The sequence below is a fragment of the Staurois parvus genome, unplaced genomic scaffold (assembly GCF_062004578.1).
Source record: "Staurois parvus isolate SC_StPar_1 unplaced genomic scaffold, SC_StPar_1.0 ptg000636l, whole genome shotgun sequence".
NCBI lineage: Eukaryota > Metazoa > Chordata > Amphibia > Anura > Ranidae > Staurois > Staurois parvus.
Window position 1 is genome coordinate 10,000,981 of NW_028318432.1, and position 14,419 is coordinate 10,015,399.

Genomic DNA, 14,419 nt, shown 5'->3' on the forward strand with positions numbered 1-14,419 from the left:
ACTCTGCAGGGTAATACCGAGTGTAGCTCGGGGTTCCCGCTTGTGGTGATGAAACTTTACCCCGAGCTACACTCGGGAATACCGCCAGGGGGGTTAATAAAGTCCCTGAGGGCCAGTGCACACTACACAAACACACTCTGGATACAATTCAGATACATTTTTGCTTACAGATCACACCACACGCAGTTCCGGGGCAGTTTTGATGCAGTTTGCCATGTTCCAGTATGGTTTTGTGTAGAAATAAAATGCAGCATGTTCTACATTTTTTTTCTGTTCAGGAAACTGACTGGAACTGACTGCACTAGTGTGAACTAGGGCCATTGGAATACGTGGAAAACACCATGCATGCATTTTTGATGCAGAAAAAAAAGTGCACTGAACTGCATCTAGAGTGAACCAGCCCTAACCCTTTCCAAAAAACGCACCGGGTGAAAACGCAGAGATGTGAACGCGTCCCATAGGAAATCATGTTAAATAGACCGCTGTGCGTTTCCATAAGACGCATGGGTGTGAACCTAGCCCCAGCAGCATACATGAGCACAGGATTTTAAAGACTTTTTTAAAAAAATTTTATTAACATTTGGCCAACTGATCCAAAATTTGCGGGGTCGCTCATTCCCAATGTACAAAATGGCTGCTGTCAGGTGACGTGATGGAAATGCTACTTTCAATAAAGTTGTTGAAGAGGGAAGAAAAAAAAAGGTCCTAAATGGGCGGGCGTTCGGGTGTTTACGCAGGTCTCCGCGGACTACACTTCCCGTGATGCCTTGCGGTGAGCCATGACAGATGGGGCCAGGATGAAGGCTGCGGGCTCCGCTGCTACGATCACAGGTGACCGGCGGTGTGTGTGTCCGCTGGGTGTGGGGGAGACCGGGGCCGGGCTGTGTATCTGGGCGGTGTGTGCAGTGATCGGCCTCAACCGGCGACCTTTGTATCCATCCCTGTTGTCACCTGACAGCCCGGTGTGTGTCTTCTAATAGGGATTAGAGGGCTGCCTGGGGCTAGGAGGGCATTACCCCCCGGACAGGGGAGCCCCTCCCCCAGATCATGGTATACAATACAACCTGGATGGATGTGATTGTAGAGGCTGGAGGCGTATTGCCTTCATGTATTCTCTGCATTGAGTCCCATCTCTATCCTACTTTATCTCCATCCTCATTGGACTCCATTGGCCCCTGCTGCTGTCAATCAAATTCAGTGAAGGGGGGTGGGGTTGAGTCTCACTGTGTGTGGCAATGGAAGCACACAGCCCAGCTCGGGATCAAGCCCACACAAGTGCCCCCATAATAAAGGGCTTGGTATGGGGCCCACTCAGAAGGGGGAGGGACCAGGAGTACTGACGGGACACTGGAAGAGGAGGATCGGGGCCGCCCTGTGCACAGAGCAGGTGAGTATGACATGGTTGTTATTAACCTCTTGGCGCCAGCTGAACGCAAATGTGCGGCCTCTCTGCGTCTGGCCTAGATGCCGAGCGGCCGCACATTTGTGTTCTATTAAAAACGCGCTGAGAGCGCGCGTCCTGCAAGCTCTCAACACACATGTTCGGTACTAACGGAAAGGTTCTGATCTCCTCTTTCGATTGGGACCTTTCCCGATCATGTGACGGCGGTCACATGACCCTAAAACCCTGCCCCGCCTCCCAGCTTCTGGAACCCTTAAAGGGCCAGGAGGCGCCGGTGCCAAGGGGTTGAAAAATAAATGTAAAAAGAACCTTTATAATCACTTTTAAGGCCTGGGTCACACCTGTGCATTTTTCAGTGTGTTTGAGTTTTGCATGTATTGAACTGTATTGTTGCTGTATTGTCTCCCGTTATATTGTAAAGCGCTGAGCAAACTGTTGGCGCTATATAAATCCTGTATAATAATAATGACACCCCAAAAGCAGGGCACAAGCGCATTGCGTTTGCCTGAACCAGATTGCAGGGGTGTAAACAACCACGCAATGCAGTTCCAGTGTGGTTTAAATAAAAAAAAAAAAGTGCTTGCACTTCGAAATGAATGGAGTCAAATCGCACCACACAGAATCGCATGTGAATTGCACAGGAATACAGTGCAATTCACAAGCAATCCAAAGTGTGAACCTAGGCTCATGTGTATCTACACCAACGAGGAAAATGTCATATATTGCGGCTTAGCAATTGTTGACTGTGGTGGCTGCATTAGTTCTTCTTTTTGTTAAGCTTTTTCTCTATTTTCACTTGGTGATCCTGCCAGTAACAGACTTCCGGTTTCAGAGTGACAACGCTCTGTTCTGCATCTGTGGAGGAGCAGTGTTGTCACTCTAGGACAGGATTAAAGAGCACCTCCCCTATGCCTCCTCTCCATAACATGGGGGGGGGGGTTGTAGTCCACAGGGAGAGAACTGGAAGCAGTGCTGCTAAGTAGTGCTGAGCTTGCATTTGTTCAGACTGGGGTTCAGGTCTGACCTCAGAAGCCGGCTGTCATTCCTGGTCCTATGAGCAGTGGGCTGGGATTCCCTACCCCTTTGTAATGGGGAATCTACCTTATTAGATCAATGATGTCATGAGCATCCCCGCCCCTTTGTAATGTCAGCTGTGGGGCGGGGAGTCCACCATATTAGGTCAATGATGTCAGAATATAACTGGCCATTTTTAACATTGGTTAGGAAATCCACCATATTACATAAAAGATACCATGAGCATCCCCGCCCCTTTGTAATGCCAGCTTTGGGCTGGGAATCCGCCATTATAGGTCAATGATGTCATGAGCATCCCCGCCCCTTTGTAATGCCAGCTGCAGCGCAGGAGTCCGCCATTATAGATCAATGATGTCATGAGCATCCCCGCCCCCTTGTAATGCCAGCTGCAGCACAGGAGTCCGCCATTATAGGTCAATGATGTCAGGAGCATCCCCGCTCCTTGTAATGCCAGCTGCAGCACAGGGAATCCCCCATTATAGGTCAATGATGTCAGGAGTATCCCCGCCCCTTTGAAATGCCAGCTGCAGCGCAAGAGTCCGCCATTATAGATCAATGATGTCATGAGCATCCCCGCCCCCTTGTAATGCCAGCTGCAGCACAGGAGTCCGCCATTATAGGTCAATGATGTCAGGAGCATCCCCGCCCCCTTTGTAATGCCAGCTTTGGGCTGGAAATCCGCCATTATAGGTCAATGATGTCAGGAGCATCCCCGCCCCTTTGTAATGCCATCTTTGGGCTGGGAATCCCCCATTATAGCTCAATGATGTCGGGAGCATCCCCGCCCCTTTGTAATGCCAGCTGCAGCACAGGGAATCCCCCATTATAGGTCAATGATGTCATGAGCATCCCCGCCCCTTTGTAATGCCAGCTGCAGCGCAAGAGTCCGCCATTATAGATCAATGATGTCATGAGCATCCCCGCCCCTTTGTAATGTCAGCTGCAGTGCAGGGAATCCCCCATTATAGATCAATGATGTCATGAGCATCCCCGCCCCCTTTATAATGCCAGCTTTGGGCTGGGAATCCGCCATTATAGGTCAATGATGTCAGGAGCATCCCCGCCCCTTTGTAATGCCATCTTTGGGCTGGGAATCCCCCATTATAGGTCAATGATCTCAGGAGCATCCCCGCCCCTTTGTAATGCCATCTTTGGGCTGGGAATCCCCCGTTATAGGTCAATGATCTCAGGAGCATCCCTGGCCCTTGTAATGCCAGCTGCAGCGCAGGAGTCCGCCATTATAGATCAATGATGGCAGGAGCATCCCCGCCCCATTGTTATGCCAGCTGCAGCGCAGGGAATCCCCCATTATAGATCAATGATGTCAGGAGCATCCCCACCCCATTGTTATGCCAGCTGCAGCGCAGGGAATCCCCCATTATAGATCAATGATGTCAGGAGCATCCCCGCCCCCTTGTAATGCCAGCTGCAGTGCAGGGAATGCATCATATTAGGCCAATGATGTTAGAGCATCCCAACTGCCTTCTATATGTATAGCTGTGGAGAGGGGAATCCCCCACCCAGAGCTCATTGGACCAGGAATGACCCAAACCCGGTTCCAAACAAATGCAAGTTTATCTCTACTAATAAGAGTAGAGCACGGGATGTTATCAGCTCAAAAGATTTTGGTAGGATCAACAGGTATTATTTTGTACTTCTTGAACAGCTATAACAACACACTTTCAATGGTTTTATTAACAGACTGAAGAGGAGCAATTGTCAGGGCTTGCAGAAGGCAAACTTTTTTTTTTTTTGTTTTTGTTTTTTTTTTAGTTTTGGAGTGGAGATGGATTAGAATCCCAGCCAGGTTTCTATTGCCGTCTGTGACCCTATTAGGTAGATTCACCCTCTCTATTTGTCCTGTTTAAAGTGGAACTTTACTCATGTCAATGGATAAAAATAATGTTCTTTAGACCTGCTTCACCCCAAATCCGATTTCAAAGTGGTGCAATTTGATCCCATTTAAAGCGCGACTTCAAAGTAACACTGATATAGACACAGGTGCAATTTCAGTGCCATTTACCTTATAGTCTATGAGAGTTAAATGACAACTGAAGTGGTGAAAGAGTAACGCAGGAGCTATTTATCAAATCGCACCTATTAGGACAGTGCCATAGAAATACACTGAATACGACGTTGGGTGCAATTGGTAAATCACATGCCGCGTATGAAGTCGCAGCAGTGTTAACCAAGGCTTAGCAAGGAACACACATTCCACATTAATAATTATGCTACCAAAATTAGTGTGAGCTGTAAATTGCTTTCAGCATTGTTACTGTTTCTTCTTGCTGGAGGCTGCCTATTATTATTATTATTATTTAGTTTATTTATTTTTTTAAGCCCTGAGCAGCAGTTAAAGCAGAACCAAACCCTCCTGTCCTTTTCATCCACGGAAGCTGCTTCTGTTTGATCTGCAACTGCCATGGTGCCGCACATGTGATCAGTTATAACACCATTCATTGGATGGTTTGACAGTTTGGTTAAGAACACAAGCAAATGTGACAGTTAGCATTCCTGACACGTAAATGTTTTTTGAAACTGTTAAACCAATCAGTTTCGTTCTGCTTAAATCTTTAGACTGGCAGCAGATCGGCCTCTACAAATTCTGCAGTGCCTAAAAATGCCTTAAAATGGAGAGCAACTGAGCATGTGCAGAGCAGGGTGAGACCGTATATTACTGGATTTTACACCATATAGACACTTATTAAGTGTTCTTTCATGGCAAGACCACTTCCTGTTATCTCACATATATATTCTTATTATTATAGCCAAATTTACCACCCTAACTCCTTCCACAGTTTTTACACTACATAGACAGTAATATACCGAAACGTGCGGATTGTTCCCAATTGGTGTGCTATTACTTTGTGGAACGTTTCGCTGAATGGTTCACGAAATATCGCCGTTTTTGTGGTGAAATTGGTCCCATAGGAATGAATGGCGGAATGTTCAAAACTAGAGTGGGAGCTGACAAAAGCTAGAGTGTGAGCTGAAAAATCAAGACATGATTTCTAAACTGCCATCACTCCCTCATTTTCAAGCCCACCTACACAAATCTTATATCAAAACATTCAGCTATCCCTGCTGCCACTAAAAATGTCCACCGCTAAGCCATAGTCCTGATAGTTTTCACAATATGACCATTTGTTTGCAACTCACGCCGCCCATTGACATTCATTGAAACGCCACTCTAGCCACCTCAAATTTGAAGGGCAATTTCTAAACTGCGCCTTCATTTTTAATATTTCAGAGACATACTATGCATCAAAATGTAGGTCTGGGTCTTGTGATTCTCACTCTATCAAGCTTGCCATGTGCACTTTTTAAATTTGATCAATCAATTGGTTAGTGTAATGTTTACTATCTTTACTCACTCCAAACACTCCACACAGTTACTCTGCCCAGTCCAACCTTTTCACAGTTACTCCGCCCACTCCACCCAGTTACTCTGCCCACTCCATAAAGTTACTCTGCCCAGTCCAACCTTTTCACAGTTACTCCGCCCACTCCACCCAGTTACTCCGCCCACTCCAGTTGTAGACTACTGGTGGAGGCAAGAACACTTCACACAATTTACCCAGAAATTGCAGCTTTTCTAGTTCTTAATGTTTTACATAGCTATACCTATAAAAGGGGCGAGCATGAAGTGGTCTAGCAGGACTTAATTTTATGACTAAAGTTCCATTTTAATGTTATCATTGAGAGTGAAAGAAAATCCCAAATTTTAGGTTGTCACCAGATCAGTAATGGTGGGGGGGGGGATCTTCCAGTGGGGATGTTAGTTCTGGTGACCCGGAATTCCCGCACTTTGGAGGGATTTCCTGTTTGGCTATAGGACTGGAAGTGAAGGGAAATCTCTGCAATGGGACAATGCTGACGGGTTAGAACCCTTGCTTACCCTATCCATTTTTTTTTTTTAAGTGTTGCCTTTAGTTCTACTTCAAAGTATGACGAAAGGAAAAACTTCTTTTATTTTTTTTTTTCTAGTTTTGGATGGAGCAGAGAGGGATTAGAACTCCAGTTTTTGTTGCTGTCTGTTCCCTCTCTATTTGTCCTGTTTAACATTATCAGTAAAAGTAAACTAAAATCCCAAATTTTGGGTTGTCCACAGAAAAGTAATGGAGGGGAAATCTTCTAATTGTGGACACTAGTTCTGGTGCCCTGGGGGTCCCCAAGGGATCCCCGTAATTTGCAGAGATTTCCTCTCACTTCCTGTTTGGCTATGGGGCTGGAAACAAAGGGAAATCTCCCTAATGGCAAAAGAAAACCGACAGGAGTTAGAATCCTCCCTAACACTTGGTTCACATATGTGTAGGTGGTGCGTTGCGGATCTGCACCTCCCGCACAGAGAAATGCGGACCCGCAGGCGGGTGACATTAGTTCTAATGGCACGCCGCCCGCACTGGAAAACGCAACCGTACTGGGAACCGAGGTTCCCGTGCGGGCTGCATTTTTAGAAGTGCAGAGACTTCTTCCCTGCATGTCACGGGGCATGGGAGTCCATTCAAAATGCAGCCCGCACTGCCGCATATATGTGATCCAGGGCTTACTCTATACAAAATTTTAAAAAGAAAAAAAAAAAAGAAGGTTTTTGCCTTTAGTTCTACTTTACCTGCTTGGTAGCCGGAGATGAAAATGTGCCCAGGCTGTTTAGTCTTAAAGGGGTATTTATGATCTCATCCTTGCAGATGATGCACCTGATTGTGTGAGGCTATGCATGTCCCTGAATGAGGGGTGAAAGGTTATGGGTGTTTCTGACAGTTACAATTGCTCAAGTGTGCCTATTATTTTTGTGCTCATCGGGGTTGAATTACTAAAGGCAAGTAAGCTGTACGCTTTGCAAGGGAATTTTCATCAGAACTTGGTGGTGAAATTTCACTTTAAAAAAGAATAGCCATGTGCAAGGGACAAAAACAGCAAAATTTGCAAGGGAAAATTCCCTTGCAAAGATCAGTCTATTTTCCTTTAGTAAATCACCCCCAGCAGATTTCTGATGTTGGCAATCTTTGTGGACTCCGTTTCTAATCTCCTCTTATGTCATGCAGCATTTTGATCTCAGGTTTACCTTTTGTACCATCCCAAGCATCATTATGGCAGACACTAAACCACTTCACCAAAAAAGATTTGAAGCCGCTGTGAGCGTCATCCAAAGCTTGCCCAAAAATGGTAAGAATCGATCAACTGAAGTTGTTTTTGTGATTCATTAACAAAGGGACATATTTGTAAAAAGAAAGTTCTCCCAAAAAGGGGGCAGCTCAGTCATAGTGACCAATATTACTGGAGAACTGTCTTTTCTCAAGTTTCCATATCAAGGCCAAAAACTGTTGAGACCTGTAAGCTAGCTCAGCCTTTCTCAACCTGTTCAACACAGAGGAAGCTTTCAAAATAATACTGTCCATACATGGTTCGTTTGAGATAACTCCAGTGCTCGTGACTTCAAATGGTGATAAAATGGTATGTACTTGCACTTACCAGAAGCGAAAGGTAAATGCGCATATAGCAATAATCTCCAAAAGGAACCTTGGTGGTCATCATGGATCTGGTCAGGGACAGAAGTGGGCTCCACTGGCACATACACACAACAGGGGAAGCACTCCAGACATCACTAGCAGACCAACCCAGCAAATAGGGACAGCTCCTTACCATCAGACTTCCCCAAAGTGTACCGAGTCTGCCAGATGTTAATCCTCCACCTTAAATGGCTCAGTAATCAAGCCACCAGACATGGGTATTCTAGTGTAATCATTTTAATCAAATTCGGCAAAGTAATCCAAATTTTTGCAAATTATTGCTGGGTGGCCTATGATTTTTATGCTGTGGCAAACTAATGTTGCCAAATGCCCTTCATGCTTTTAGGGTAAGCGGGAAGGTGCAGTTCCCCTAGTACTGGAGAACTGTAGTTCATATAATAGGACCTATAAATGAGAGCAGGCACTGCCGACTTGTTTGTAAAGGGGAAAGTTTCTTGAATTGATTTATTTACTTCAGGTACTTATATAGCATTGTCCCTTTATGCTGCACTTTAAATATATATTGTACATTCACATCAGTCCCTAACCCACAAGGAGTGTACAATCTAAGGTCCCTAACTCACATTCATACATACACATACTAGGGCCAATTTAGACAGGAGCCATTAACCTACCAGCATGTCTATGGAGTGTGGGAGGAAACCAGAGTACCCGGAGGAAACCTACGGGAGAACCTGAAAATTCCAGGCAGGTAGTGCTTTGGTTGGGATTCGAACCAACAACCCTAGTGCTGCCCAGTTGTAAGGGATAATCACTTAGCCACTGCACTTTCCCTTGAGTGTCCTGCTATCACAGTGTCCCTGCCTAAACAAGTACAATAATACCTCGGTTTACAAACGTCTCGGTTAACGTAATTTTCGGTTTACAAATGAAAATCCATTGAAAATAATGCCTCACTTTACAAATTTTTTAGGATTTTTTTTTCGCAATACGAAGTGTATGTCAGTGCTTTTTTTTTTTTTTCTCCCATCACTATAGCTCACAGAATTAGCTGTCACTTTCCTTGGAGTTAACAGAAACTTTGTTTCTTTTAAGAAATTAAAAGGAAACATTGTTTCTCTTAACTCAGGAAAATAAACTAAAAAAACTTTTTCTTTTAGCCCGGTGAAAGTGACAGCTGAATTTCTGAGCTATAGAGAAGAAAAAAAAGCAGTAATTACATTTAAAAACCAGCACCATAATAAATAAAAAATGACTTGGGGTTTCCCCTTCCATCCATACCAAGCCCTTCAGGTCTGGTATGGATTTGGAGGGGAACTCCAACACCAAAATTAAAAAAAAAAATGGCATGGGGGTCTTCCCAAAATCCATACCAGACCCTTATCTTCGCATGCAGCCCCGCAAGTCAGGAAAGGGGGGGTCGCTTCCCCACAACTCTGGCCGGTGGTTGTGGGGGTCTGCGGGCGGGGGGCTTATCGGAATCTGGAAGCCCCCAGATCCTGCCCCCCCCCTTCTCCCCATGTGAATGAGTATGGGGTACATGGTCCCAATACTCATTCACAAAAAGTGTAGTGTGAAAAAAGACAGGACACTGTCTTTGACAAGTCCTGTATTAAAAGAAAAAACCAAAAGAATGCTCTCCATAGTAGATTCAACGTCAATCATGATGCCTGCCGCTGCAGAAAAAAGAGTTTAAAAAAAAAGGCTACGTTCCCGACGATGGCTTCCAGCCGTCTGCCTCTGAGCTGGCTTGACAATTCTTAAATATGTCAGGGGCGGAGCCACCTATGGACATCACCCGAGGGACCCCGCCCCAGGTGACATCATTGATGTCACCTGGGGTGGGGTCACATGCGTGATGTCCCTGGGTGGCCCCGCCCCTTACATATTTAAGAACTGTCAAACCACTGGAGTAGGCAGAAGGCCGGAAGCCATCATCGGGAGCGAAGACTTTTTTTTTAAATTTTTTTTTTTTTTCAGGTCTGTGACAGCAGGCATCGTAATTGATGTTGGATCTACTGCGAGGGACATTCTTCTAGTTTTTTTCTGTTAATAAAGGACTTTTCAAAGACCGCGTTGAGGGCATGTGGCCTGGTATGGTTCAGGAGGGGGGCGCTCGCTCGTTGTCTTTAGTTATGCTTTAAAGTGTTTGTAAACCCAGTATATACCCAGTAACGTGACAAGTCTCATGCGATACACAAAGACTAAACAAATCCCTCTGCATACGTTGTACCTGTTTATCTGTATCCGTTTGTCCTGTACATCCTTGAGAAGCTGAGAGATGAAAAGGATTTTTTACAGACTCCTAAAGCAAAATGGGTGGGGAGCTGTAGCTACACACTGTACAAGAGCTCTGAGAGCTGATTGGAGGGAAGGGATACACCCTCTTCACATGGCACACAGGAACAGAGCTGAGGCTGTTAATCTCAGGCTGTGTGCTGGTGATCTCTCCTCTGTCACCTTTTTAGCTCTTAGTGTCAGGAAAACTTGTCATAAGTGATTCATGCTGATAACAGAGGAAATAGGCAGCAGAGAGAAATGATGCTTGGTGCTTTGAGGAGAGCCAAGTAAACACTATGGAGGGAAATGCTTTGTTCAGATTTCATTTCTGAGGTTTACTACCACTTTAAGCCTTTATCTTTATTAAAACAAGTCAGCAGAAGCTATCCCCATATCCTGACAGGTTCATTTTATGCTGATCTTGTGGTTTCTTCCAGAGCACAGTACTTTTGCTAATTGTGTTTTCTTTTGCTGCCTGCAGTGTACAAGTCTTGTGATTGGCTGTGTCAGCTGATTTAGGGTTTTATCAGCTGCCTGTCAATTGAGACAATTAGTCACAAGGCAAAAAGATGGGGTGCTCTGTCCCCTGCCACTTATACTTGCTTCAAGAGACCGCTTAGATTGTACCAGCTGAAAATATGTCGCTGTATGGAGATTTTAGTTCATAACTGTTGTTATCCTTAATTATTCCTGTAAAATTTTAATTTTAGGCTCTTTCCAGCCATCCAACGAAATGATGCTGAAATTCTACAGTTTTTACAAACAAGCAACACAAGGACCATGCAATATACCAAGGCCTGCATTTTGGGATCCTGTTGGTCGATACAAATGGTGATTTACATTAATACCTGATTTGTGGCTGTTAGCTGTTTAGCTCCAAGCACTCCAGGTTTTATTTTTTTTATTTTATTTTTTGTTATTAGCATTTTTTTCTGCTCCTAAAAGCTAAATAGTGTTATGCTATGTGTCCATGCACACTATTTTAGGCTAGTAGCGTTATTTCAAGCTCCAGCGTTTTCGTAGCAGAAAAAAAAAAGTTTTTGTAGAGTTTTTTTGGCTCGTTGTTCTTGCTGATAAAAATGCAGAAAGCTCCTAAATTCTCCTAAAAGTTACTAAACCGCTCCTAATCGCTTTTTTCTAACTTTTTTGTTTTTCTACATGTACTGTAAAAACATTAATAAAAGGCTAATCGCTCCTAAAACGCTACTACAAGCTGGCACAAAAACACTATTATCAACGTTTTGCATCCAGCTTTTTTTTTTTTTCTAGTGTTTTTTTTTTTTTTTTTTTTTTCTTAACTAAAACTGCTAGTGTGCATACAACCTGAAAATACAGATTTCATAGGACATTATATCGGATCAGAAATAATTGGGTAAATACCAGCATCACGTGACTAGAAATAGACTTAAATGCTTCTGGGTTCATTTTTCAGGGATGCCTGGAATTCGTTGGGTGACATGACTAAGGAAGACGCCATGGTTGCTTATGTTGATGAAATGAAAAAGGTAGGATACAAGCCAATGAACTGGGTATTTAATGGATATAAATAAGATGTAAAGTGTGGATAGACAGTGCTGTTGCTGATTATTTATTTTATTTTTACATTTGCACACACTAGGTTAGTGATCCTGATTCTAGTTTACCTACCTAATGTGCCCTTGAACTGGAACAAGCATGCAGCCAGTGAAGCCAAAAAAATTCTAATGTCCTGTTTTGCATGCATATTCCAGGTCAGTGACAGACTAGGTGGTAAAAGTAGGATCAGAATGACAGCTGTGGAGGCTGCAGCTTTAGGAACAAGGCAAATGTCATGTGTAAATTCCTATGGACCCCCTTTATTTTGCTGTTTTAATTAGGTGTGCTGTGAAAGCCATAGTTAGTCTATAGGCATACTGTATGCTGTAGTAAAGGCCAGCAAAGGATTTACACCTGTTTTCCAAGACAATATAACTGGCAAGGTGGATAAACCTTCCTTGTTTTGGTACTTGTAATATGAGATGACTTTGTCGAAGGGAGAATATGTTGTTTGAAAGTAGCCCGTTTGAAGTGGTTTGGACTCATCGCTGTCTCCCATAGGCTCTTAGTGAAGTCCCAGGTAATTATAATGAGTAGGAAGTCCAGGAATTGACTTAGATTGTGCAGGATCGATAGGCCTGTGGCCAGGCAGTTGGAAGTCTCTTGGCCTGCTTAGCCTATTTCCCACACCCTCTAGTATAAACAGGTAGGGGATGATGACAAGGCTCACCTTCTGTCCTTTTCACTGCATATTGTTATCGTATAGTTCCAGAACCAAAGGATTTCCATCTTAAATAAATATAATTTTGTTTACTTATATAATTCTGTCTATCTATGTAAGATCTTTGAGATATAATTACAAGATATAGACAGCTGAAATAAAACATATATTTTAAATTGTCAGGCTGTGTTGATTGTTCAAGTTATTTTAAAGCTTAACCTCTAAAAAGTGCAGCTCCTGTATTAAATAATACATTTATCATTTAATTTATAATTGTATTTTTTTTTTTTAAATGTAAGTAGGGTAATTACCTAAATTTTACTTTGTGTCAGCCACTGCAACAGAGCCCAGACTGAGAAAGGGTAAAGCAGCACGATGAACCAATGAATATTGATAGGAAAAGAGAGCAGAGTGATAGAAAAATTAGCTGATCGTTGTGCTGCTTCTCCTTTCACTGTTCAATCACAGGCTGGGGAAGGGACAAGACCTGTAAGTGTTACCTAACTGCAGCAGAGAATCATCGGGTCTCCTCCCCTGCCAGGCAGGGCTGTACTTTGTGGCAGTGTTGTGCTCATCTCAGAAACCGATGAATAGAAATTCAAATCCTTTGCCAGTTAAAATGGCCCCCATTTATATATTTGATATGTGTATTCATCTTTCTAACTGCAGTGCAATACACGGTCATTACTCATTGGTGGAGATGATCCATTAGGTGTAGAGGATGTATTGGACTCTGAAAGAATCAAGAGTTTCTATAAAGAGCAGCTCACTAACTATAAACCATTGATCTGGGTCATTAATCCTCTAGAGGAACATGAGCACTGTGCTGGGATTTTATTACAGCTAAGTAGATTGTCCATGGTAATTTCCAATTACAGAGAAAGCCATTCACACCTTTGTAATCCTTCAGGGTTTGTATAGAATGTCAGATGAATATTGGCAGCAAAGTGTTGCAGATGATCCCACGCATACAGAAACAAATAGATATTTAAATATTTATTTGTTTAATATGTTGTGCAATGGGTGCTATTGGTTTAAAAAAAAAAGGAACATTAGCTAGTTTGGAGGATTTGTCCATTACAACCAGCGAGATTCCAGTTTTAATTTTTATTTTCTCATACACAGTAGAATATACATCTGGTTGACTGTTATGGTTTGCCATCTTCATCAGGTCCATTTACTCTACTGAATCTTTTTTTTTTTTTCTTTTCTCCCCTTAAACTAAGTTAACTCCCAACTCCAGATTTAATGTCTGTTTATATAGCCTGTTTGGGCCAAGCTGGCCCAAATAAACTTTTTTAACTGCATTAACAGATGCATTTGCTGGGCACGCTGTATTAACCACTTCCAGACTGGACACTTTTACCCCCTTCTTGACCAGGGCAATTTTCAGCTTTCAGCGCTATCACACTTTGAATGACAATTGCGCGGTCATGCAACACTGTACCCAAATGAATTTTTTACCATTTTTTTGAGACAGATAAAGCTTTATTTTGGTGGTATTTATTCACCGCTGGGATTTTTATTTCTTTTGCTATGTAAATGAAAATGTCCAAATATTTTGAAAAAAAGTGTTTTTTTAATAAAATTTTGCAAATAAATAATATTTCATCATAAATCTTTGCCAAAATTTATTCCGTTATCTTTTTAGTAAAAAAAAAAATCCAAATTAGTTTATAACCAAAAATTATAATTTTTAAACTTTTTTTTTTTACATTTTTATTTTATTTTTTTATATTATTTTTTATTTTTTTTACATACTGTCACCCTAGCAGTACAGTGTCACCATGGTGACACTGTACTACTTGTGGGTGGTGATGAAGATTTTTTTTTTTTTTTTTTTACACATTGCTTTTACACCCATATAGGATGTAAAAGCAATCATTTCTCTTTCTCTCTGTGTGCATTCTTGCACTCATTGAGAAGTACTGAGTGAGCTGTGATTGGTCACAGCTTGTCACATGGTACAAGCCTGTTGTGAATAGCCTTGTACCA

General features: G+C 42.8%; 1 protein-coding gene across 2 annotated transcripts in view; it reads left to right on the forward strand.

Annotated features, from left to right (window-relative positions):
- Nucleotides 1-694: 694 nt before the first annotated feature.
- The window catches only part of ACBD5 (acyl-CoA binding domain containing 5), a 50,607-nt gene continuing 36,882 nt past the window's right edge, over nt 695-14,419 (forward strand). For both annotated transcript variants that reach the window (XM_089693809.1, XM_089693810.1), the window contains exons 1-4: nt 695-831; nt 7,483-7,603; nt 10,899-11,019; nt 11,621-11,693. In XM_089693809.1, coding sequence (XP_089549935.1) covers nt 7,528-7,603; nt 10,899-11,019; nt 11,621-11,693 — 270 coding nt within the window. In that variant the 5' untranslated portion in view covers nt 695-831; nt 7,483-7,527. The remainder of the gene's footprint in view (nt 832-7,482; nt 7,604-10,898; nt 11,020-11,620; nt 11,694-14,419) is intronic.